At 44.0% G+C, this 27,750-nt stretch overlaps 1 protein-coding gene across 13 annotated transcripts in view; it reads right to left on the reverse strand.

Moving 5' to 3' along the window:
• The window catches only part of Magi1 (membrane associated guanylate kinase, WW and PDZ domain containing 1), a 657,940-nt gene that overhangs the window by 248,195 nt on the left and 381,995 nt on the right, over window positions 1-27,750 (reverse strand). For all 13 annotated transcript variants that reach the window (XM_047532133.1, XM_047532132.1, XM_047532135.1 and 10 more), the window contains exon 2: window positions 15,542-15,658. In XM_047532133.1, coding sequence (XP_047388089.1) covers window positions 15,542-15,658 — 117 coding nt within the window. The remainder of the gene's footprint in view (window positions 1-15,541; window positions 15,659-27,750) is intronic.

A 27,750-nucleotide genomic window follows, 5' to 3' on the forward strand; every position in this document is an offset into this window, starting at 1 on the left:
ATCCATCCACAATGCTAATTTGGAGCTGGATCTGAACTTGAATGGCTTGCCGCTGTGAGGCAGAGGCTCCCCTTCTAGAAAACACATCCACTGACAACTCTCTAGCTTTTGTAAGTTAACCAGGGAGCCAGAAAGCAAATGGGAAGCCAGGAGACTTCCTGTGAGTGTAGATCTCAAAAAGAAGCGGGATCAGAATAAACGGGGAACGCTTCCTTTATGGGGTCACCGAGTTGCCAACACTTCCCTCCAAGGTGTGGGGCGTGGCCGTCTTGGACAGCCCTCCAATGAGCCTCCTCACAGCTTGTCCCAAGAAAAGCCAAAAAGCAGTGAGTGTCCAGTTGCTGTAGTGGGCAGGAGCTCATCAGATTCACGTGGAAGACAGCTAATGAGAGAACACCATTCTACACTGGCTCTGTAGAAAAAGAAATTTCCAGAAACTTCCAACATTCACGTCACCAGGTATATTGTCAAAGTTGACCCTTAGATTTGAAAGCTAGACCTCACTACAAATGGGCTGTTTTACAATATGATATCCCTCCATCCTTAACGCTTGGGTAACCTATTTTAACCCTCCAGGTCAGGCACGGTGGCTCACACCTGTAATCCCAGAAGCTCAAGAGGCTGAGGCAGGAGGATCAAGTTTGAGGCCAGCCTCTGCAACTTAGGCCCTCAGCAACTCAGTGAGACCCTGTCTCTAAATAAAATATAAAAAGGGTTGGGGATGTGGTTCATTGGTTAAACCCTCTGTCCCTTCAAAAGAAGAAACAATGAAAAAAAAACCTCCACTATCACTTTTTGGTCTCCTGTTTGTCTAGATGGCTTCGGAACACAGCTGTTCACCACGTGCACATCACAACGTTTCCCCTGAGTAGCTTTACAACAGCCATGTGACATCCTGCAGAAATCTGCCACCGTGAATAAACAGAGGGGGCAGGAAAATTGGACTTGACACTTGATGGCAAATGGAAGGCCACCGTCCTTCACGGGGGCCATGACCATTGCAGGATGCTCATCTTCTCACAGATGGACACTCAAGAAAGAGCGTCTTCGAGTTGGAAATAAAAGCAAAAGAAGCCCTTGCAGTTCAACTGGGCCCTTCTAGGATGCCTGGCCTTTCAGCAGATCAGAGTTAATGAAGGGCGAGAAAGAGAAAAAAAGGCTACAATATCACATTTACCATTCCTGTGTCCATCCGTGAGGGTAATGTTAGCAAATTACAAATTGTTCCTCTTGGGCACTAACCCAATGGTGGGTTAGTGTTCTGGTTTGGAGGTGAAGTGTGCCCCAAAAGCCCACGTGTGAAACAATGCAAGAAGGTTCAGAGGAGAAATGACTGGGTTGTGAGAGCCTTAACCCAATCAGTGAATGAATCCCTGATGGGATTAACAGAGTGGTGGCTGGAGGCAGGTGGGTGTGGCTGGAGGAGGTGGGCATTGGGGGCGTGGCTTTGGGGGCGTGGCTTTGGGGTATATATCTGTCTCTGGAGAGTGGAGTCTCACTGCTTCCTGATCACCATGTGAGCTGCTTCCCTCCACCACACTCTTCCTCCATGATGTTCAGCCTCACCTCGAGCCCGGAGGAATGGATCTTGCTGTCTATGGACTGAGACCTCTGAAACTGTGAGCCCCCAAATAAACTTCTGCTCCTCTATGACTGTTCTGGTTGGGTCTTTCAGTCGCAGCAGCGAGAAAGCTGACTACAACAGTTAGTTATATAGCAGACGCATCTCAATTGCGATTGCTCTAATGAACATCAGGCATTTGGATGGCAGCCTCTAAAATAAAGCCAGCTGTACCTTCAACACAGAGATGAGGTCCAGCGACTGTGCCTCAGGGTAGGTACATTTAAAATACACCTTCCTCCCCCTCTGCCTCATTCAACTTTACCCAGTAATCATTTATCAGTACTCATCAGGCACATGGATTTAATGCTGCAAACTGACCACCTACTGTGTGCCAGGGTCATTCTTTCATATATGTCTCTTGATGTTCACTAGAAGGGTTAAGTGATAACAGTTAACTTAGATGACACTATTGTTCCAATTGCAAAGTTAGGTAATCTCAAGAAAGTAACTTATCCAGGACCACAAAGTTCAAGAAGAGAGGCCCTGAAAGTCAAACCCATATCCATATGCATAACCTGGGTTTGCCCTAACACTGAGAGTAAGAAAACTGGAAGGAGTCCGCCTGCATCTCCAGGTGGTTCCCTTGAAACCCAGGTTCCTGATCCACATGTCCAAGGCAAGTTCCAGTAACTATTCAAACCCTGCAATCTGTTTTCCATTCTTACCATTTTTATATATTTTGGGAAGTACACACATCAATCAGAGTAACATAACTCATCATAATATAACTGGGGATGCCCTGGTCATCCCCAACATACAGGAGACTAGTGGGCAAATGGGCATCCGAGAACAGGGCCACACGGATAGATACCTAAAGGGTTCCACTGAGAGCACAGGATCCTTTTCTCCTTTCTGTTATCCCTCCTACCTGCTGCAAATCACACCACTCCCTGGACCTGCTACAGTATGAAACAGCTTTTCACCAGGGAAAGGTGGGCATGTCCCCACTCACAGAAGTGACAGGTGCAGCTTCTTCAGCATCACCCTTACTTCCACATGACCACTACCCATCACAAGAACACCCACGTACAAAGTGCTTACTGAAGGCCAAGCACTGCATTTGGCCTCACAACAATCTTTTACTTATTTATTGGTACTGGGGATTGAACCCAGGGGTGTTTAACCACTGAGCCACATCCACAGCCCGTCTTATATTTTATTTAGAGATAGGGTCTCATTGAGTTGCTCAGGGCCTCCCTAAGTTGCCGAGGCTGGCTTTGAACTCTCGATCCTCCTGCCTCAGCCTTCCCAGCATCTGACATTACAGGTGTGTACCACCATGCCGGCTTCACAACATCCTTTAAGGGAGGTATTAGCATCTGTATTTTACAAATGAGGAAACTGACACTCCAAGAAGCTAAACCACCAAGGAGGGAGAAAAAGAAGACAAAGCCCGGCTCCTATTCCTGCATGCTCCTCACCAATACCTGGGGCAGGTCCATGTCTCTAATTAGGTGCTATGTCTACACTTCCTCTTATTCTTCTCTTTTGAAATAACTCACTCTGGTTCTCATGTGTCCCCGTCGCAAAGACAAAATTCTTTGGAGAACTCACATGACCTCTAGCATGTCTTTGAAACAAGCCAGGCACGTTAGCCTATTATGTATTATGCATGTGGCCATGGTCTTCCTTTTTGTAGTACAAGTGTAAAAAGAAGAGAGAGAAGGAAGGGACAAAATGCTAGAATATCTTAATGAGCTATTTATTGGATAGAAGAATAGATATATATATTTTTTTAATTTAGGTAGTCTTCCCTTGTGCCTTCTTTGTGTCTGGTTCAAAGTGCTATGTGCTTAGTGATTAACATACAGCTGCTCACATCATCCACACCTTAATCTATACTGCAGGTTTGACTGGGCCATTCTATAAGTGGAACTTCAGGAGACTAAGCAACCTGTCCCAGTACAGTTCCTGAGTGCAGACGCAAATTAAAAAGAAAAAAAGACAGTCAAAAAAAAATTTTTTTGAGGGGGTACCAGAGATTGAACCCAAGGGCACTTAACCACTGAGCCACAACCCCAGCCATTTTTTGTATTTTATTTAGAGACAGGGTCTTGCTGAGTTGCTTAGGGCCTCACTAAGTTGCTGAGGCTGGCTTTGAACTTGAGATCTTCCTGCCTCAGCCTCCTGAGTGGCAGGGATTACAGGGTGTGTACCACCTCACCCAGTTAAAACAATCAAATTTAAAAGAGAAAAGAATACAGACTTGAACACGAATTCACAATGGCAGATATATGAATGGACAAAAAGCATTTGAAACAGTGCTCAATGTCATTCTAAAGTAGGCAAAGTAAATTGATGCCATGGGAGATACCACTCTGCACCTGTGCCAAGAGGACAAAAAACTTAAGAATTAAGGAAAGAACCGACAATACCCAATGTAGATGAGGATAAGGATGAGGAGCAACCGGAACTCTGAGTAATGTGCGTGCAAATGGCACCACCACTTTGGCGACTGTTGGGTGACATCTATGCCAACATGATCCAGCGATTCTCCTCTGAGAACTGTGCATGTAAGTCCACTCGTTTAACATCGCTCCCAGCAGCAGCTCAGAACTGGACCCAATTCAAATCGGCAGAAGGATGAATCGTGGTGAACTCCCCCAACTATGGGAGTGGGGGAAGAAAACAAAGCTGCTGCCCTATTCAAACTATGAGGATGAGGTTTCCTAAGAGTAATAACGTTAGCAAAAGAAGTCAGAAGAATACAGACTTAGGACTCCATGTATCTGAAATGCACAGACAGATATAAGTCATCTGTGCTAGAGGAGGGGACTCAAGGAGGCTCCTGGAAAGCTCAGAGATTCAAGACATTGATGTGAACAACCAGTGGATGGATAAATGGATGGATGGATGGATGGATGGATGGATGGATGGATGGATGGATAAAAGGACAGATGAATGGATGAATGGAGGAATGGATAGATGGACAGATGGATGGATGGATGGATGAATGGATGGATAGATGAGTGCACAGATAAGGGAGGTATTTAATAGGAGAAATGATGAGGGGAGGCTCTTGGAATGCTCAGAGGATTCAATATATTGATGTGAACAACAGATAAATGGATGAGTGGATGAATAAGGGATGAATGGATGGACAAATGGATGAGTGGATGGATGGACAGACAAATAGACAAGGGAGATATTTAAAAGAAGGAGACCCGAGGAGGCTCCTGGAAAGCTCAGAGGATTCAATGCACTGATGTGAACAATTGATATGTGAATAGATGGATGCACAGACGGACGGACAGAGGAACAGATGGATGGATGGACTACACAACGTAATCAAGCTACTCACATAAGACTTGTATCAGTGAACCCATGTATTTTATGCCTTAATTTGTTTTAGAAAAAGGTCTCTCTTGGAACCCAAATATGCCTTGCTCCAGTCACTGTTAACAGCACGCTGTGCTGTCAGAATCGGAAATAAAGGAAAGTGTGGTGGAAGGAAGGAAGGAAGGAAGGAAAGTAGGGAGAGAGGATAGGAGGGAGGGAGGGAGGGAGAGAGAAAGATGATGAGTGAGGACAGACCAGAGCCCTAAAGCGTTTTGTATGAGTTCAGAACTGAACAGGACGCTCTCTCGACAAGGTGGTTTCCTCGCGTCTTTCGTGTCCTCAGACGTAGCATGTCTTTCGGTCACACATGATCATTTCTTGATTCGTAAAGGGTCCACGCTGCTGTGAACTGAGATGGCACACACTTCCCCTGGAGGACCCACTCCTGCAGTGGATCTGCAGGAGCATCTACTTCCGACCCGATACAGGAACCCTGAAGGCCGACCTTGCATGGTGGCCTTTGGCACCACTACCACTGAGCAGCCAGCGAAGGAACTCAGTCAAACCTGGATCAGTCACACATTTCTATCTACTGGAGAAAAACAATCATCTAGATGATCTGAGGTGTGGTTCAGTGGCAGAGCACTTGTTTAGCAGAGTGAGACCCTGGGGTGGAACCCCAGCACTGTGCCAGGTATGGCTGTCCACACTTGTCATTCTAGTGACTCGGGAGGCTGAGGTAGGAGGATTGATTGCAAGTTTGAGGCCAGCCTCAGCAACTTAGCGAGACCCTGTCTCAAAATAAAATATTAATAGACCTGAGGATGTGGCTCATTGGTTATATGTCCCTGGGTTCCATACATATATACTGAATAAAATAAAAAAGAAGAACATCTTTCTTTCAGGCATGTCTTTCTATACTTTAATGGAAACAATCTACCAAGGTACCAACAAAATATCAATTCCAAGTTAAAAATACCCATATAAGTAAGGGGGAAGGACCCCCAAACTAACTCATAGATAACCTCCTTTCTCCAACACTATAATCGGTCTATTTATTTATTTTGGCATGGGTTGATTTTCCTTGTATTGTTAAGTACTTTATTTGGGAATTAATTTCAAATTTACACAAAATTGCAAGAATAAGACTAATGCAAGAACACTGCATGCCCTTTACACAGACTCACCTGTTCTTAACCTTCCACCTGATGGGTTTGCCATTTGTTCTTGTCCACCCACTCCCCACAAGAAATACTACTGTGTCCATTTAAAAATTTTGTAACCAGGCACAGTGGCGCACGCCTGTCATCCCAGCAGCTCGGGAGGCTGAGGCAGGAAGATCGCGAGTTCAAAGCCAGCCTCAGCAACTTAACCAGGCCCTAAGCAACTCAGTGAGACCGTGTCTCTAAATAAAATACGAAAAGGGCTGAGGATATGGCTCAGTGGCTAAGTGACCCTGGGTTCAATCTCTGGCACTAAAAAAAAAAAAATTCAAGGCCACTTGAGTGCATGCTGCGTCCCCCCTGGCCATCTACCCCTAAATACTTTAGTGCATATTTCCTAAAAACAGGAATGGATAATTGATTGACCTGGGGTGGGAGGGGGAGTGATAGGGATTGAACGGGGGGTCTCACATACACCAAGCACGTACTCTGCCACTTAGCTGAACTCCTAGCCCCAGGTAACTGGTTCATTTTAAATGCAATGAAAAATAGCCCATGGTTAATAAGTCTATTTTATTCATAATATATTTGAAATAAAACAAGTGACATTTTCTGGTCCAAATTCAAGGTAACCATTTTGGGCAACTCATTCCACACCCCAGACTCTGGGAAAGGCACTCAGAGCAAAGTATCCTTACTTGGACTTTAGCATAAAGGCACAATCCACATGAGAAGTTAGAAATTCATCTGTACTTATTTTTACTACAGATAGTTGATACAGGGAGATTTCTTTTAAAATATACTAGCAGGGTGTGGTGGTGTGCACCTGTAATTCCAGCAACTCAGGAGGCTGAGGCAGGAGGATCATCAGTTGGAGGCCAGCCTGGGCAACTTAGTGAGGCCTCTGCATCATTTAAAAAAAAAGACAAGAAAACAAACCAGAAAGGACTGGGACTGTAGTTCAGTGGTAAAGCGCCACTGGGTACATTCTCCAGTAGCCCCCTGCCAAAAATTTTCTCAACATATAAGGATTCTTCAGAAGCTAAAAGGGTAAAATCTTCTCTTACCATAATAGGCAGTAAGGATACTATGAAAACTTTCATGTAGCTTCATAAATTGCTGTGGAAATGGCTTTATAATTGCAACAAATCTTGATGAAAAATGTCAGCTAAAATTATAAAGCAATTAAATAAATTAACACGGCTGCCAAATAGATATATTAGTACCCTACACCCAGCCAAGGAGAGATCCATATGTTATTAAGAGAAGACTCTTTTTAAAATTCAATAGGTTAATTTTTAAAATGGTCTTTAAGGTGACTGCAGGCAGAGAAATAAACCAAGATTTTGGACCCTGGAGGCGATAAGATCTGGGTTTAAATCTGAGTTCCATTGTTTTGAAGCTGTGTGTCCTTGGAAAAGCCACTTACCTAATTCCTGGATACCACAACTGCCACAGTCCTAACACCCAAAGCAGAAAAAAATCACACTATGCCAGTCGAGGTTCCAAGAGGGTCAAAAAAAAGAAACTTGTCAATCACTTAGCACAGTACCTGGTGCATATAGTAAGCATTCAATTAATGATACATGATATTACTAAGTGGTGAAACCTGGTCTAACATGTTTTTATAAGATAATAAATTGCACCAATTCTAATTAAACTTAAACTCTCATCGCTTTCCCATGTTCTGTACCCCTGAGAAACTTAGAGGAAAAAAAAAGATCCCAGAAACCCAGGAGGCTGAGGCAGAAGGATTGCAGGTTTGAGGCCAGCCTCAGCAACTTAGTGAGGCCCTGAGCAACTTGGTGAGACAAAACATTTTTTTTTTTTTTTAAAGAGGTGGGTATATAGCTCAGTGGTAAAGCATTCCTTGGTTTAAACCCCAGGACCAACTCCCATGTCCCCTCTCAAAAAAACCAGCCAAGCCCTGTTTACTTGAATCTATTAATAGTCACATATAAATCAAATCCAATGTTATGAGCTTTTAAGTTGTAAATTTGTTCCCTTTTTTTCCTCTACTATGACTCTATGTGCTCAGCAAATATTCATTGGCAATTAGGGTTAACAACATGTAATAAGAAATACAAAGGAAAAGAACAGTAGGGATTTAGCTGATCCCAGAAATATGCAGAGAATGTGCAGTTTCAACCATGCCTATTATGGGCTAGATTGTTCAATTATTAATCCCACTATAATCTCACCTAGCATCAAGTGTTGGGTCATTCGTAACAAATGTTGAAAAATAATTTCTTAAAAAATTGGCTTGTTCATAGAAAAAGGGAGTGAGAGATACTTCATATAAATACAGCTGCTCCAATTTATATGTGCCCCTCAAAGTATCTACGTTGGAGATGTAATCCCCATGCCATTGTGTTGACTGATGATTAGGTCATAAGGGTTCTGCCTTCAGGAAAGGATTAATGTCTTTATGGAGAGAATGGGCTTGTTATCCCAAGGGCTTGTTATGTGCTTGTTATGAATGGGGTTCAGTCTCTTCTTGCTCTCTCACTCTCCACCATGGAAGAATGCAGAAAGAAGGCTCTTGCCAGACGCTGGCATCTTGAGATTGGACCTCAATGCCCCAGAACTGTGAGAAGTACATTTTTCTTCTTTATAAATTACCCAGCCTGTGGAACTTCTGTGATAGCAACATAAAACGGACTACTACACAGATCCAAAATCTGCAGAGAACTTGAAAAGAGTGAAGGAAGGATGCTGGGCTTGGAAAGTCACGCTAGAAAGTGAAGAAACAGGGGTAAGGAAGGAGCAGGGTTCATCTACGTGAAGGATCTTTAAACAGAAGATCCAAACCGCGGCCCTGTGAATTCGGGCTCGTTCTCGGGGGCTTATGTACTTCTCATAAGCATAAGCAAAGCAATAATGAAAAAAAAAATGAAATCTCAGAAAGCACAAAAGTTTGCCACACCAACAAAACCACCAAGGGTGGAGCCTGCTGGCCCTTCAGGTCCTTCACACCAGAATGTTCCAGACTCAACACATCTATTCAGGCTCCCACGACACTCACAGAAATGATGGTAAGACCACGGGGGTTGAAGGGGCTCGGGGAGGTGGCCTGCTCAGGTCCTTCTCCGTGACAGGAGCCATACTGCTAAAGTAAGCCAGCAGATGGGACCAACGACTGTCGGATCCCATGGGTTAGGACAATGACCTTGGGATCTATCAGACTCAACTTTTTAAATAAGGATATGACTGGGACCTCTTTCAACCTCATTCCCTTTGTTGGAAAATGGATATAGTAACTTATACTTCAAAAGACTGTTAAGAGGATTGTAGGAAATACCTGAAGAACAGTGTTTAGTGGAGTTCCTGACATAGTGGAGGTACTCAGTAATCACTACTTCTTATTCTTTTTATTATTAGCATTGAAATTGGAAAGTGTAACATCAGGTATTCTTCACACTCTTGGGTCCCCTTCACCTCACACAGAATGACAGTAATAACTACCACTTGCATCGTCAATATAATTAAGAAGTGGCTACTTGTACAGTGCTTAGATGCCCTTGGCACAGTGATAAATGACAGGTGACTCGCTAGTGTGGAATTTATAATTTTTGGGTAGATCTTAAAGCGAAAATTAAAAACAGTCTAGATAGCCTTCAAGGAGAAGGACTGACAAAACACACAAGATGAGAAAAAGAACTAAAAAGGCAAACAAGATAGAGTATCAGAAGTCACTGACTTGGACTAGAATAAGGACCACCTGTAACCTACGGCAGGAGATGCCACCAATCAAGATGTCTGTCTTTTTTTTTACCCCTGTTTTGGTACCAGGGATTGTACCCAGGGGTGCCTAACCACTGAGCCACATCCCCAGCCCTTTTTATATTTTATTTAGAGACAGGGTCTCACTGAGTTGCTTAGGTCCTCGCTAAATTGCTGAGGCTGACTTTGATCCTCCTGCCTCAGCCTCCCCAGCTGCTGGGATTACAGGTGTGCACCACGTGCCCAGCTCAAAGCTCCTTCTCATTTTAGACAGTACTGACTTTGGTGAGAGACAACAGATGCAACCACACTGAGGAATTTCCCAGCGCCCTCTATCTGATCAGTCCCACGAATGCCTGCAGAACTCTAGCTGATGACTTTGGACCAGAGGCATTGCATCAGCCTCAAACACAACCTGAGCACAGAGAGACACATTCCAGGACACAAGCAAGCATCCAGCATCCAGTGCTTCGTCCCAGCTTCTTGGTGATCCAAGGTCCAGTTTATCAGCTGGAATTGTTAAAGGCAGTGGCAGATTGGGTTGATTGCTGGCAAGTCATATTGGAATAAGCATGCTTAAGAGAAAATCATAGGTTCAAACAGTCTCCGAGGTGATGACGGCCCCATTCCCAATGCCAAAAGTCAGCAGATGCTAAACTGCCTGCCTGAGTATGGCGTCTCGATCCCTCAAGACCAGGATCACCTGTTCACCACATCACATTTGAATTGTCTTGCAGATCCAACACATTGAATGCTTTTGCAAACGTCTTGAAGTCCGCCATCCATAGCTCTTAAATAGGTCACAAGGGTCGCAGTCTCAGGGGAACTTCGATCAACGAAGTATTAAGCTGCAGAGCACGACCTAAACCTCTCCTTTCCTCTTCTGGATGCCCTTTGCTTGAAAGCAGAGATGCGCACCTTTGAGCTCCGCCCAGCGGAGCGTGTCCTCAAGAACTAGCACCTGCTGAGAAGCTGCATCTCCTCTGGACAGCGGCAGCACTGTCAATGACAAGCGCCGTCAGGTAGCGCATTCATCTTCATGGGAAAAGCAGCCATTCCAGAGCAACAATCTCAGATGTTATCACATCAACTAGGACAGGGAGTCATAAAACAGGACGGCTATCGCGGCAGGAGGTGCGGCGATATTTAGACTGTAATTAAGAAATCCGAATGGGCCCTCCACCCAGAGCTGGCGGGGCCGGGCACCCTCGCTCTGGAGTAGGATTACCACCAAGTCATCAGGAAAGTTCTCATCAGCCAGTCGGGACCCTTTCCAGGGCTCATGTCTCTGAACTGCCCTTTATTCCAAAAGTCTGTGCAAAAGTAGTTCTGAAGTTTTCCTTAGAGAGTAAGTACCCAACAAATAAATAAAACAAGGAACATCTTTTTTCCACTTCTTTACTCATTCACATGGATTGAGGTCTGGCCAGGTGGCGCACGCCTGTCATCCCAGTGGCTTGGGAGGCCGAGGCAGGAGGATCAAGAGTTCAAAGCCAGCCTCATCAAAATCGAGGCCCTAAGCAATTCAGCAAGACCCTGTCTCCAAATAAAATACAAAACAGGGTTGGGGATGTGGCTCAGTGGTCGAGTGCCCCTGAGTTCAATTCCGGGTACCCCAAAATATAAAGTTAAATAAAACCATATGTTGATCCTATGGTCCAGACACCAAGCTAGGGGTGCATTGGCCACCGAGGCAGATACAGTGCTGGACTCACCACAGTTAGAGTCTAAGAAGACTGGCAGCAGGTACCAGATATGCCTCAAGGTGGCTCTGGGAACAGCAGGGTGCGGGGACTGGGGGAAAGTGGGGTGGTCCAACCAGGGTGCACTTTGCAGAGAAAGCAGTATCTAGGCTAAGGTGAAAAGAAGACGGAGCACTGTTCAGATAGGAAGGTGGGAAAGTAGGAGGAAGTAAAGTATGTCATTTAATTTTTTTATTTTCTATTTTTTTGAACTCAGGGACACTTAACCACTGAGCCACATCCCCAGCCCTTTTTTATATTTTATTTAGAGACAGGGTCTCACTGAGTTGCTTAGGGCCTCGCTCAGTTGCTGAGGCTGGCTTTGAACTCATGATCCTCCTGCCTTAGCCTCCAGAGCCGCTGGGATGACAGGCCTTCACTACCTGGTGTGAAGAAGACCCAAGGTGAGCTGGAGGGCTTGAACCCTGCGGGGGAGGGGCTGGGAGTGGCTGGCGGAAATCAGATGATTCTGAGGAAGGAGAGAAGCGAGCATGTTTATATGCATTTCAGGTCCCTTGGTCTAAAAGTGGTTTTCCACAGACATACAAAGATCTAATGGAAAATGAGAGACATCTAAGTGTCCTAAGAAAACTATGCAATGATTTTTAAAGATCTGTATGATCGGTGTTAAAATTCCACCTTGTGTGTGCCAGTGAACTACTTGGAAATCAGAGGACAACAGTTATTTCTGAGGTCTGAGGAATTACACTACTCCATCGCTAAGACATAAAAGCCCACCATTTGACACAACTGAGACCATAGTCAGCAGTCAGACACGTCTCTCCTTTTTACTTTCACTCTCAGTGGCCTATTGCTATTACTCTAATTAGGTGATTATTCATCACCCACAACTTGGGAGACCCAATCAAACCCTGACCCTGCTACTTGCTGTGTGACCTAAAGCCATGGGTTAACCTCTCTGAGCTTGTTTCCTCACATGAGAGCAACTCCGTAGGGATTCTGTGTGTAACTGGAGAGATGCTAGTTGAGCTGGGATTATTATTTCCATTTTAATGAAGAATAAATGAGCCTCAGTTAGGTTACGTGACTTGTACCAGGACACAGAGCTGGCAGAACAGCCCTTAGACCTTACGCCTGAACTTCTGACACTCTGCATCTGCTTCTCATTTCTCCTTTTTTAAGAAAAAAAAAATTTGGTGATGATTTTCAGTAGTAATTATAATTAAATTTCTACCAAGATGAGCTTTTTCATACTGTAGAAATAATAAAAATTCTGAAATAAAGGGAAAAATGAAAGGGAACTGGAGAATAATAATAACATAAAAATAGCACTCCGTGCAACTTACAATGGGTGGATTTCATGGTATGTGAATTACATCTTATCAAAGCTGTTAAAAATAAAAAAAATACAAACAGCAGAGGGTGAGAAGTGAGTAAGACGGCATTTAGGAGGGGTGTGAGCTTGAGGAAGTCAAGTTGCCTTGTTTCATCTTCTAATCTGCAAAATAAGACTGTTTCCTGCACAGTCTTTGTCAAGGCCTTAGGATAAAGCTGAATTCTGCGTGGGAAAGTCCATCGTGATGCACAGGGTGACACTAAAACAATGTGTGAATGAAGGAGTTTTGTTTCCTCATGTCTAGGGACCCAGCAGCCCCCTTAAGCTAGAGAGGAAGAGAAAGCTCACCGTCACCAATAAGTACCTGATCAAGAGGTCCGCCTTTCTCCCACACCTAGGTCATGGGTGTCAGGGGCAGGAAGCTCTGGACCCCACAGACGACAGGAAGTCGGTTTCCAGCAGCACCCCTGTAACATAACCAGGAGGCTCTGTCCCCCAAATTTAGGCCATAGGTTGGGATGGATCTGCTCCACCAGTCACAAGGCCCCCAAAATCAAAACCACCATGTGCAGCCAGAGGAACCCAAGCCTGTTACAGAACCCCAAGGTCATGTTTCCAGGCCCACAAGACCCTGAAACAGACCTCCGCTGAATTTCCTCCCCAGTTTATGAAGGAAACGTAAAACGAATTGTTGCTTGTCTTCTCCTGTGGTGGGAACACCACTTCCGCTTCCCGAATTCCCCATGCACTGGCTTCATACAGAACGTCAGTACCACGTGCTTTTACACAAGCCAAGAACAACATGATTTTTTTTGCACCGGTTTTCAAAGTCTGAGGTCATTTCAGTACCCCGATTCCTACATAGTGGTAAACTTAAGAAATCAAGCCATTTAGCTCAAAGGCAGGTCCAATAAATCAGCGGAGAAAAAAAAAAAATGGGAAAGCATGCCAACATGTAACCATGGTAACCCCACAGATGCATCAAGAAATGGTGTGTTCATTTGCTTCATTCCCATTTCTTAAATTGGAATCTAAGTAGGGGAGGAATTAGACGGAGAACAATCATGAGTCTGCAATTACTGGATTCTGCAATTTGCTTTCAACCTGAAGCAGCCATGGGACAGCTAGGTGACCAACTCAAGATTGCTTCAGAGCCAAAAGAGACCCACACCAGCCACTTACTGGTGATGTCATTTTCCCGTGAGTCTATTTCCTCATCTGTAAAATGGGTATTAAAGATCACCACCTCCAAAGGTTTATTATAAGAGTAAAACATGACTGTATCAGAGGCAGAGCAATAAACTACAGAGACCTCAAGTCCTGGTCACCCGGAGACTTTCTTTTTCTAATATTCTTCCTTTCTCCTTTCCTCTCCTTTCCTCTCTCCTCTCTCTTTTCTCTCTCTCTCTCTCTCTTTCTCTCTCTCTTTCTTTAATTCCAGGGATTGAACCCAGGGATTGATTACCACAGAGCCACATCCCCAGTCCTTTTAATTTTTTTTTTTTTATTGGAGACAGGGTCTCGCCAAGTTGCTGAGGCTGGTCTCAACCTTGCAATCCTCCTGTCTCAGCCTCCCAAGTTGCTGGGATTACAGGTGTACACCACCATTATCCAGCCTTTTCCTTATGCATTTACTTCGATGCCTCAGTTTCTTAATCAATAAAAATAGAATGACAATTGCTATCCATGTCATAATAATTAGGAGATTAGGAATCAGTATTAGTTCAAAATAAATGGAATTGGGCTGGGGTCGTGGTTCAGTGGTAGAGCACTCACCTAGCATGTGTGGGGCACTGGGTTCAATTCTCAGCACAACATAAAATAATAAATAAATAAAGATATTGTGTCCATCTACAGCTAAAAGTATTTAAAAAAAAACAAAATAAATGGAATTATCATAAAGATATTATTGGGATTATTTTCCAAATTCATTGCTTGAAGACTGAGAGAACTGAGAGCCAAGGATTCATATGAACATATTATCATGTGTTTCTGTCAGCCACAGCTCTGCCACTCTGTGCAAAGAGGCCATCTCGGGCCTTGCCGCATGTTACTTGCAATATCCTTCTCTCCTTAGAGTTTCAGTTTTATTAATTAGGGAAATAGAGGGCAGGTGTCTATTCTAGACACTCATCTCTCAGGTCCCGGTCTGGACTTCCTAAATCTTTGCGAATCCATAGAATGCCTTAGATTAGTTCTGTTTGTTGTTTTACAATAGAATCAACAAACATGAGCACTCCTGCATATTACTTGCAAAAAAAAATTGTTTTAAGAAAACCATTCACATGGTTCAGGAGGCTAAGTCAGGAGGATTGAGAGTTCAAAGCAGCCTCAGCAACTTAGCAAGGCCCGAGCAACTCAGCAAGGCCAGAGCAACTCAGCAAGACCCTGTTTCAAAATAAAATACACAAAAAAAGGGCTGGGGATGCGGCTCAGTGGGTAAGCACAAAAAAACAAATAACAAAAAAACCCAAAAAAACCAAAGGGCAGAATTTGCCCAGCACAGCAAACTAGTAAGTGGCAGAGTCAAACCAAAGTCCAGTCACACCACTGCACTGTTGTTTGTCCCGCTGTGGACGCTGATTGGCTTGAACTTCCGATGGCATCACTAAGTGGCAAGGAGCTGCGTGTTAGAATCGGCCGCTGACCTCGTCTTTCCAGGCTCCACTTCCCCCGCCCACCCTGCGGGGAGAGGCCAAGCCAGGCTACTTACAAGGCACAGCATGGCGGTAAAGGTTATCCCTTATGGTCTGCTGCAGCTCGTGATCAGGAGACCCTTTCTGGAATCGCTGATTGAGAAAATGTCGCAGGTCCTTGTTGAGCCTTCCTCCTGCAGGAGAGGGATAAAACAGAGGCCATCAACCACAGGGCTTCCTGGAGGATGAGCCTCTAAGGACTGCTTGGGGAAAAGCCACGCTCAGCAATTCCAGGGCAATCACAGGTTTCCCGCTGCAGGGGAAAGATGGAGCAGGAATGTCAGAAAGAAGGAACAGCTCAGGACAGCCATCGCCCACACTACCCGAAGGAGAAACTAACAAGGAACTGAATCTGGGGCATTAAAACATGCCCCACATCCACTTCCAGATGCACTCAGTGGGGGTGTAAGTGGCTAAATCCTCCAAGAAGATGACCTGGCAGTAACTACCAATGACAACATGTGCTGCCGCCAAGGATTCAGCGGGTAGGAATTCACCCTAAGGAAATACTGGGGAAAGTTGGCTCACAGTTATCTACTATTATTTACAATGGCATTTTGTAACAGCAAATTAAAAAAAATAAAGAAAAGCAGAAATCTGGAAAGAACCAGAAGACATTGATTCGGTAAAGCAAAGTTCAAGCCGGGTGTGTTGGCGCACGCCTGTCATCCCAGCAGCTCAGGAGGCTGAGGCAGGAGGATCAAGAGTTCAAAGCCAGCCTCAGCAAAAGTGAGGCCCTAAGCAACTCAGTGAGACCCTGTCTCTAAATAAAACACAAAATAAGGCTGGGGATGTGGCTCAGTGGTTGAGTGACCCCGAGTTCAATTCCTGGAAACCCCCTCCCAAAAAAGCAGAGTTTAACCATATAATAACTATATATGTTAGATCTCTACATGCTGATTTTAGAAGGAAATTTGTAGACTAGCACAAACTGTCTAATTCCTTTTGTATAAAAAGGAATTATTTATTTATTTACTTATGTATTTATGTATTTATTGTGCTGGGGATTGAACCCAGGGCCTTGTGCATTCTAGGTGCCTACCAACTGAGCTGTATCTCCAGCCCTAAAAAGGAATCTCTGAGAGAAACAGGACTACGGATGTAGCTCAGAGGCAAAGCATGTGTTTGGAATGCATGAGCCTGGGTTCAATTCCCAGCACCAAATCCATAAAAATAAAGGAAAAAAAAAAGGGGGGACACAAGTGTATGCATGGAAGGAATCATGAGAAAATTTGAGCACCAATTTCCATTAGGGAAAAAGACTTGATCTAGGAAACAGGAGATTCCTTCTCCATTTTGTCGACTGATAGATGAAGATCAATACACATCTCCCCTCATCCTGGGCTGCTTTTCAAACCCTCGGTGTGTACTGTTCTTTTGTTTGTCTGCTTTTTGTTTTTTTGTTTTAGCTATTGTTGCTGTTGCGGAAGTCATGGTTATCTTAGTGGGTCTAGCTAGATACCCATGTCTTTGAAATTCTCAATACTTAACAGAACAAAAGAAAAGCTAAGCCAGGTTTGGTGACGGACACCTGTCATGCTAGCAGCTCTGGAGGCTGAGGCAGGAGGATTGTGAGTTCAAAGCCAGCCTCAGCCACTGAGTGAGGCCCTGAACAACTCTGCAAGACCCTGTCTCTAAATAAAATATAAAAAGTATTGAGGATGTGGCTCAGTGGTTAAATGCACCAGGGCTCAATCCCTGCTACCAAAAAAGAAAGAAAGAAAAAAAAAAAACCAAAAAATTACATCATTATAAAAATGTGTCAAAGAAAACACATTTTTTTAAAAAATCATAAATGCAAATTAAAGTGTACAGGATCAACCTAGCAAGTGTTTGCTCTTCATGGAGAAAATGCTTCCATGAGAGTCCAAAATAACAAGACTGAGATTGTCCTTCCTTTTACAAACCAGATAAAAATTAGGTAAGTGCACGTTCAGCCTTAGAGAAACGATAGGGCAATCTGGTAACCAGAAGAGCCACGGAACTCCTGCTATCAGATGGTACCTTCCTCAAGGTCGAAAAGAGTCAATCGATGTTCCACATCTCAAGCAATTAGAGAAATGTGAACTAGAACTACATTGAGATTTCACTTCACTCCAGTCAGATGGTTATTAACAAGAATACAAGTAACATTAAATGTTGGTGAGGATATGGGGGAAAAGGTTCACTCACATATCGCTGGTGGGAATGCAAATTGGAAAGCAGTGTGGAGATTCCTCAGAAAGCTAGGAATGGATCCACCATTTGACCCAGCTATCCCGCTCCTCAGTTTATACCCAAGGACTCAGAAGTAGCACACTACAGTGATACAGCCACATCCATGTTTATAGCAGCTCAATTCACAATAACTAAACTATGGAACCACGTAGGTGACCTTCAACAGATGAATGGATAAAGAAAATGCGAATTCACAATGGAATATTATTCAGCCTTAAAGAAGAACGAAGTTATGGCATTTACCAGTAAATGGATGGAGCTTGGAGACTATCATGCTAAGTGAAATAAGCCAGTCCCAAAAAACCAAAGGCGGAATGTTCTCTCTGATATATGGATGAGAACTCACAACAATGGGTAAGAAGAGACATTCATTGGACTAGACAAAGGGGACTGAAAGGAAGGGAGGGGGATGGGAATAGGAAAGACAGTGGAATGAAGGGGACGTCACTTTCCCATGTTCGTATATGAACACATGACCAGTGAAACTCCACACCATGTCCAACCACAAGAATGGGATCCTGATTAGAGCAAGTTAGACTCCATGTAAGGATAATATGTCAAAATACACTGCCATGTTATATCTAAAAAGAAAAAAATGAAGAATAAGAAGAAAAAGAAAGAGGAGGAGGAGGAGGAAGAAGAGGAGGAGGAGGAGGAAGAAGAGGAGGAGGAGGAGGAAGAGGAGACAGTGATGCCTGAGACAGTATTTCCTACCACAGCAGGAAACTACTGATCTTCCCTTCAATATCATGTTCAAAATGACTCCCAGATCATTTTGGAATAGATGACTGAAACCCCATTTGAACTATTTTATTTACATTGCTTATACCCAAGGCTTCCATTGGCCAAAAGGAAAATACACATATACCAGTCAATTTTAGGTCATTCCATTATTTATACACTGAATGAAGATGATAACCCTGCCAACATACACTCAAAATGAGTACGGCGCGCCAGGCACAGTGGCCCATGCCTGTGCTGTTCCAGCAGCTCGGGACACTGAGGCCGGAGGATCGAGAGTTCAAAGCCAGCCTCAGCAACTTAGCGAGGCCCTAAGCAACTCAGTGAGAACCTGTCTCTAAATAAAATATAAAAGGGGTTGGGGATGTGGCTTAGTGGTTAAGTATCTCTGGGTTCAATCCCCAGTACCAAAATATAAAAACACCCAGTAAACCAAAGGTTGAATATGTTTAGCTGATATGTGGAAACTAACCCATGATAAAGAGGGGAGAGAAAGAAGTTCAGTACATTAGACTTAAAGAAAGGAAGGAAGGGAGGGGCCTAGGAATAGAAAAGACAGAAGAGTAAATCTAACAATTTTCCTTTGTACACAGAAGGAAATACCTAAGTGAACCCCACCATCGTGACCATGCACAAGAATGGGGTCCTTACTAGGATAAGATACATTCCATGTTTGTACAATTTTATCAAAATGGATTCTACTGTCACGTATAACCAATAAAAAAAAAGAAATAAAAAGTAAATAAATAAATGTTTAAGGAGATTGGAAATGCTAATAACCCTCATTTGATCTTTGCATATGGTATGCACATTTCAAGAAATTACTATACCCCATAATTATGTATATTTACGTGTCAATGGAAATAATCTTAAAAATCATGGGAAAAAAGAGAGTTGTTGTCTCTAAGAGGAATAGCAAACACCAGATTATAGGCAATGGGAATTTTGCTGGGATACATAGTTATGCTTTTAAGCAAATTTTAGAGTGCCTTACACCTCCAACTAGAATTACTAGGTAGGATTATCAAACAGTGGTGATTGACCAGTTGGTTTTCTTTCCTGAATTTCAGCCCCAGCACACAGCCTGGAATATATTAAACACAAACTAAAAAAAAATTTTTTGTGGGGGGATGGGGATTGAACCTAGGGGTGCTTAACCACTGAGCCAACTCAAGTTTGTGGTGCTGGGCAAATTCTGCCCTTTGGTTTTTTTGTTATTTGTTTGTTTGTACTTAACCACTGAGCCACATCCCCAGCCCTTTTTTATGTTTTGTTTAGAGACAGGGTCTCACTGAGTTGCTGAGGCTGGCTTTGAACTCACGATCCTCTGCCTCAGCCTCCTGAGCCCCTGGGATGACCAGGGCAGGTACCACCACACCCAGCAGGTTTAGAGTTCTTGCCATGAAGACACTGTGGGTTATCATTGGAGTGTGAGTAGAAGAGACGTGTGTGATACCCAAAGGTACTGCTTCAGCCCAAAGTAAAATGGGTTCAGGATAGGGCATGTCTTTCCCAATACAGAACATAGTACATCCTACGGACCATGCCTGGCGAGCACAGGGTAGACCAGATATCCAGACTGGAAGGCAGTCCTGGATTACACTTCACTTTTGTCCCAACAGCAAGCGAGCTAGGGCTTAGGATCATCTCGCCAAACCTCTCTCTTTTGCAAATGTGTAAAAGGGCAGGCTGACCGTGAAGTTAACGTTGAATCTGTGTTCCATGACGTTTGAAAGTGAAGAGCCTCCACCTTCGCATTCCATCAAGAACACTGTACTTTTTGGCATCTAATCCCCAATTAATTGCCAGGTATTCAGAGGAGGTGTCTATAAATCTTCTCCTAATTGTCAAGAGCAGTGAGCACATGGAATCATACTCAGCAAGACAGGAAGTGTGTCATGGCACCTTCACTTTCTCTGAAATTCAAGACTGTTTTGTAAACAGAAAAGGGAACACAGGTCAGAGAGAAGTGGGGGCTCTTCTCGAGGAAAGGGTTCAGAGCTGACCACGCAATGACTTTATAGCTTAAATGGGGAAAAAGAGGGATCAGGCTCATCTGGAATTTGCCCTTATTTTGTATTTCTACATCATATACATATCTGAAACTCTCTGGCTTTTAAATTTCCAGCAGAATGTCTCTGTTTTTGTTTTTTTAATTCCTATCATTCATAGAATTCAACTATGTTTGATCGATGTGCTTTTCATTTTAAATGTTGCATAATATTCTACTTTTTAAATATAATTAAATGGCTTCCACAGAAAATCAAGTTATTTCCAATACAAACCATTCTGGTGTAAACATCACTAAAATCCCCTCCCCCCATCGTTTGCATTTGGTGAAGAAGCTCAGTTTCCAGAGAGAGAACACATTTGAGTCCTTCTTTTTTTTTTGGGGGGGGGGTACCAGGGATTGAACTCAGGGGAACTCAACCACCAAGCCAAGCCACATTCCCAACCCTTCTTTGTATTTTATTTAGAGACAGGGTCTCACTGAGTTGCTTAGGACCTCCCTAAGTTGTTGAGGCTGGCTTTGAACTCACGATCCTCCTGCCTCAGCCTCCTGAAGCGCTGGATCACAGGTCAACTTTGAGTCCTCTTAATTCAACCCTTGTGGCTGGGGGGCAAAAGCATCTCCTTCCTGTGTTCTGAGACACATCTAGAAGGCAGAAGGACGCTTTCCATGACTATGAGAACTGACACTTTAATGCCTCCCAAAGTCTCATCGCTGAGGCAAAGTTGCATACAGAAATTAACACTAATCACGCTTCCAGGTGATTCTGCTTTGGCATACAATTTCTCCCAGCCATGATTTCAGCAGTAGGACAAGTCCATTTATTAGGGCAACACAATTGGTTTGTCTTGCAGTGCAATCATTACAGCAAAAGAATGAGTGTCACTTCAGCCCTTCAGATTTATGTAGGGTAGGTTAAAAAAAATTAGAAACTGAAAAACAAATTAACTTGTTCGATAGTTTTTAAAATGTATAATCCAAACAATGTCTGAAAAAGATATTTGCTATTTGTTTCTTTCTAACATAGTTTTCCTAAGATTTTTTTTCTCACTAGAAAGGTAATAGAAACTACTGGGAAACTCCTGTTCAATGGAGGCGGAGTTTCAGGTGAGAATGATGAGAAAGTTCTGGAGATGGACAGTGGGTGGTAATACCTGTACAAAAATGTAAATACCATTTAATATTATTATTATTTATTTTGTTTTAGGGATTGAACCCAGGGACCCTTAACCACTGAGCCACATCCTCAGCCCTTTGTATATTTTATTTAGAGACAGGGTCTGGCTGGCTGAGTTACTTAGGGCCTCACTAAGTTGCTGAGGCTGGCTTTCAACTTGAGATCCTCCTGCCTCAGCCTCCTGAGCTCCTGGGATTACAGGCATGAGTCACCACACCTAGCTTGTAAATGCACATTGTGCTAAACAACTGTATACTTGAAAGTATCAGTTTTATGTGTTTTATCAAAATAACAAAGTAATAGAAATTAATTACCAGGTGAGAAAAATACACAAAAGTACAACAAAGTAAAATCATCTGTAACCTCACTTGTGGTACGATTAACATTTTGTTAATTATCTCCTGTGAATGTATACTTACATATACACACAAATCGCAAAACCATAGCTGTGTACCTACATGGTGGCCATGGCAAACAATACATACACTTAAACATTTGAGGAGCTGGGCACGGTGCTGCACACCTGTACTCCCAGAGGTTCGGGAGGCTGAGACAGGAGGATCATGAGTTCAAAGCCTGCCTCAGCAACTTAGCGAGGCCCTGAGCAACTCAGCAAGACCCTGTCTCTAGACAAAATATAAAAAGGGCTGGGGATGTGGCTCAGTGGTCGAGTACCCCTGGGTTCAATCCCAAATATCCCTAATAAAGAAAAAGCAGTTTCTGACTCTGTTGTCTTGAGTGGAGCCCAAGAATCTACGTTTCAGGTATACATATCTGGGTACTGCTATCTACTCTTTGTCAGAGACCCAGAGTGAGAACTAGTAACTTCGACTAACCTGAAGAACGAACACCCTCCACCTGCACTCACCCCAGGATTACTATGACTCTTCCCCAAGAATTACCTAAGGGGAAGTCTTCAACCTGGGGGTGCAGGGCGGACAGCTAGGCCAGGAGTTAGGGAATGCCCATGGGTCATGTTCACTGCCCATTTTTGTAAATAAAGTTTTATTTAAAAACATCGTAATTAACAAGATTACCATCTGGGCTTTCATGCTACCAAAGCACAGTTGGTAATGGGGCAGTCTGTGCGTGTCCTCCATATGGTAAGTAGGTACTGTCCTTAGCCCATGACAGAAAAAGGTTGCCGACCACAGCTAAAGGCCAATGTGTTAACCCTATTTGGAAGAAGGGAAATTGGAAGTAATTATATAAACAATTGAACTGTGGATTTCACATATCAGGAATTGTATTTTCTTTTTTTTTTTGGTTACATACACCTGATAATGGCAGTCATTCATTATTTCTCAACCGATCATTCACCAAATTAATTTTCTTACTGGAAATCAGAGTTTGTCAAAATTTAAAGAATTCTCGTTTTACTGTCCACGCAGCCTCTCTAATATATTGTTGACATCTGTTTGAATTATTTTTTCCCCTACCCACCCATCCCCGTCTGAGGGTCTGGGGATTTGAACCTTGGTCCTTGTGCATGCTAGGTGAGCCCTCTCCAAAAGGAGTTATTTCTTCAGCTCCCTGTTTGAATTATTGATGGGAAATTTAAAAATCACCTCATTGAAAGAGGAAAAGTCATCCACATTTCGACACTATCATCATCAGATGAGCCATGTTGAACTTCTTCCAAGCTTCGGTAGAAAACTGGCAGAACCTTTCTGGAAAGCAATTGTCAATATGTGTCAAGAACCTTTAAGATACAGTTCATGCTCGTCTATCTAGTAATTTCTAGGGAATCTCCACAAAACTTTCTGTTTAGGGTTTTTCATTATAGCATTGTTTATAATTGGGTTTTGTTTTGGTACCAGGGATTGAACCAGGGGCATTTAACCACTGAGCCACCTCCCCAGTCCTATTTTGTATTTTATTTAGAGACAGGGTCTCGCTGAGTTGCTTAGGGTCTCACTGAGTTGGAGAGGCTGGCCTTGAACTCCTGATCCTCCTGCCTCAGCCTTCCTGAGCCATTGGGATTACAGGTGTGCACCACTCTGATCGACAAGAAACCAATTTTACCAAACCTTCTGGGTGAGTCTAACAACATGCTGAAGTTCACAAGCCCAGGTCCAAGTCATACCATAACCCTGAATAAAGTCTGCAGCACTAGGGTCTGATAATGCAACTATTTCCCTATTTCTCATGATAGCCACCCTTCTCTTGAAAACCTCTGGTGATTCCTCCATTTCACCACAAGAGCTGAAAACAACAGAAAAACACAGGAAGGCCGGGTGCAGTGGTGTGCGCCTGCTATCCCAGCAGCTGGGGAGGCTGAGGCAGGAGGATGGTGAGTTCAAATCCAGCCTCAGCAACTTAGGGAGGCTCTAAGCAACTCAGTGAGACCCTGACTCTAAATAAAATATAAAACAGGGCTGGAGATGTGGCTCAGTGGTGAAGTGCCCCTGGCTTCAATGCCTGGTTTAAGAAACAAGCCAGACAGGTAGAACATCAGACATGCAGAGGCCAAACCCATTGTCCTAAGGAACAAAGGCGGCTGTGCTTTCAGGCTTGTTTCTCCAGCACTTCACAAAAAAAAATAAGAGAAAGAAATGTGCGCCGTTGGTAACGTGAAGCAGATTGATGTATGCTGATGGAGCTCAAGAAGACACTATTTACATGTGACGCCCCACATGGACAAGCACAAAACATTCTGCTAGCACTTCAGGAAATCTGCTGTATGATTATTTCCTTGCCTGTCTTCTCTATTCTCTTCCTCCTGGTGAATCTTTTTAGAACAAATTTCATCCCACAGTGAGAAGAAAGACGCATTAAGCATGGGAAAGAACGCATGCTTAGGCGGAAATTCCATCAGCTCTGTTTTTTCATTATTTACAGCTTTTGTGCTTCTTACATTTATTCCAGTTAAACTGAGATAGTGGAATAACATCTGTTCAGAAAAAGAAAAAAAAATGATAAGGGACTTATATAGGGAAAGCAGAAAGACAACGGTCCCCTGCTAGCAAAGTAATAATGCTGACGTGAGCGAGTGGGGACCCTCTTGAACAACTGTGCGTTTTCACCACGATCTGCAATCTGATGTCCACGCTGCCATCCCTGGGTGGAATCTGAAGACATGACTTCAGGAAGACCAACTTTTTTTTTTTTTTTTTTTGGAGTTGGTGTTGAACCCAGGGGCACGTAACCACTGAGCCACATCCCCAGCCCTTTTTAAATATTTTATTTAGAGTTGCTGAGTTGCTCAGGGCCTCACTAAATTGCTGAGGCTGACTTTGAACTTGTAAATCCTCCTTCCTCAGCCTCCCAAACTGCTGGAATTAGGAAGACTGACTTCTTGAGAGGACTCTGTGTCAGAGTCTCACCGAACACCCTGGATTCCAGAGAAGGCAATCGACATTTTCCATAAATGGAACACAGAACTGACTTCACAATCTTCACTCCAACCCAGTGAGCTTGCTTCTACTGCCAGTGATATTTTACTGAAGAAGAAACTGAGGGTCAGAGAGTGGTCCATCACCTAGCTAAGCTGACACCAGGTGGAACTGCCAGCTGGGTCAGAGGACCACCTGTGTTGGTGATCAACACAGAACTCTACCAGGGGCCCACAGTGAGAAGGATGAGAAGACAACGGCAGAAGCATCAACTTTGAAATTAGGAAAGTATATATATTCTTTCTGTATTCAAGGTCTGGCATTTGCAGCGATTTTTAAAAATTTTCTGCTTTGGGAAGATTTTCCAAAAGCATAGCTGGTGTTATGGGAATCTGTTGATAGGATAAATGTCCCTACAGAGTGTGCTTCCCTCAGCAGTATGTAGTTAAAAGCACTGGGTCCCAAGCCAGATTTGATTAGCTCAGATCCAAGCTCCACACTCCCCAGCTGGCCTGAGGCAAGTTGCTGAGCCCCTCTGAGCCTCACGCTTCTAATCTCTCCAGAGGAGATAATGACAGTATCTGCTTAAACAGGTGGCTGCGAGGCTGGGTGCAATAACACACTGACTTGCACACAGTAGGTGCTCAGTAAATTGCTATTCTTTTTAGCAAGGAGCACCACAGTGCAGTATGTCAGCTTCACTGGATCCTGAATTTAAAAAACAACACAATGTACATCTGTCATCCCTGTGGCTCAGGAGGCTGAGGCAGGAGGATTGCAAATTCAAAGCCAGCCTCAGCCATGGAGTGAGGCCCTAAGCAACTCAGTGAGACCCTGTCTCTAAATAAAATAGAAAAAGTACAGGGGATGTGGCTCAGTGGTTAAGTGCCCCTGGGTCCAATCCCTGGTTCCCAGATATTGATGGCCCAGCTGGGGAGTGTTGAGACCTGACTGAGACGATGCTAACGAATGAGTGTTGAGGTATGGCCATTGGAGGAAGCTTGGAGGAAGATGCCATCTTTGCAGGGTAACGCCTGGGTATTTCAGGTGAAGTACCATGCTACCTAAATCCCATACTCAGAGAACCTGGCAAAATGGAAATAAGTATAAATATGGAGGATAGGGGTGAGTATGGCCAGATGTGAACAGCTAGTGAATCCTCATGAGAGGGTATGCCTTATGCTATTCTATTAACTTCCATGAGAATGAAAGTTTTCAAAAATCACATTATGACTTTCCTAAAGCAGTTATGCTACCTATGAAACCAGAAAACATTTAGGTATGAAAACATCCCAATATGAAAACAAAGACTCTAAGATCTGTGAATGTGTATGTGTGGGTTACTGAGGATGAAACCCAGGAGTGCTTTACCTCTGAGCGACACCCCAAGTCCATTTTTTAAAAGCTTATTTTGAGACAGGGTCTCGCTAAGGTGCTGAGGGTCTTGCAACATTGCTGAGTCTGGCCTCAAACTTGTGATCCTCCTGCCTCAGCCTCCTGAGTTGCTGGGATGACAGGTGTGTGCCACCATGCCCAGCCAGCTTCTCTTCTAACCTGTCACATGGTAAAGTTATCCCAACATCCCTCTTGCCAGCCTCTGTATGAAGAGACTGGGAAAGTGACATCTCACCAGCACGGCTTCCAGAGAACATCTGCCAGCGCGTGTGAACAAAGTTCCTTCACAGGAACCAACAGCCAGGAGGGAAGTCTTGTAATGTAGGGGTTTAGGTACTGGTGACAAGCAGGACCTTTGAGATGGAATGCAAATGTAACTGAGATCCCCTGAGCATTCCACGGCCTTGCTCGCCCACAGTAATTAGGCAGCTGTGCCCTTCCCCTCCCCGCCTCGCCCCAATTTATTCTCACACAGGAAGCGCTCATCCGGGTCGCAGAGCATCTTCAACGTGGTCTCATAACATGCACACGACAGTTGGCCGGGGCCAGAGTGCCAGGCGCCCTGACCTACATGGGCGTATCTCAGACAAACGGCTTCACAATATGGTACGTCAATCAATTTACATTGGCCTATGAGAAGGGAGGACCTGCGATCCTCCCCTGCCTGGATGCATCAGAAAAGAGCACGACCATTTCCCCTGGCCGAGCATCCTCGGGAGCCTGCTGTTGGCACAGGGCCCCTTGCTAAACACGTTTCAAAGTCAAGACCACAAGAGGGCTGGGGTTGGGGCTCAGTGGTGGAGCGCCTGCCTAGGGCCTGTGGGGTGCTGGGTTTGAGTTTCAGCACCACCTAAATTTAAATAAATAAAACAAAGGTATTGTGTCCATCTACAACTAGAAAAAAAATTTTTTAAAGAGAGAGAAGGTTGCAAGTAATAGCTGAGGTACCAAATGAGAGAGAGAGAGAAAGAGAGAACTTATCAGGTGAAGGTGGGTAAGGGCAGATTTCTCCAGTTATTTCTTCTTTTGGGAGGGTGCGGGGTGTTACTGGGGAATAAACTCAAGGGCACTGACCACTGAGCTCCTCCCCAGCCCTATCTATTTTGTATTTTATTTAGAGATAGGGTCTGGCCAAGTTGCTCAGGGCCCTGCTAAGTTGCTGAAGCTGGCTTTGACCTTGTGATCCTTCTGCGTCAGCCTCCCCAGTTGCTGGGATTACAGGCGTGCGCTACTGACTCTGGCATGAGTTAAGGATTTTTAACCTCATGGGTTTGTAATATAAGAAATAACTGGAAGCCAGGTGCAGTGGTGCCCACCTGTCATCCCAGTGACTCGGGAGGCTGAGGCAGG

This window comes from Sciurus carolinensis, chromosome 17 (genome assembly GCF_902686445.1).
Source record: "Sciurus carolinensis chromosome 17, mSciCar1.2, whole genome shotgun sequence".
NCBI classification, from domain to species: Eukaryota; Metazoa; Chordata; class Mammalia; order Rodentia; family Sciuridae; genus Sciurus; species Sciurus carolinensis.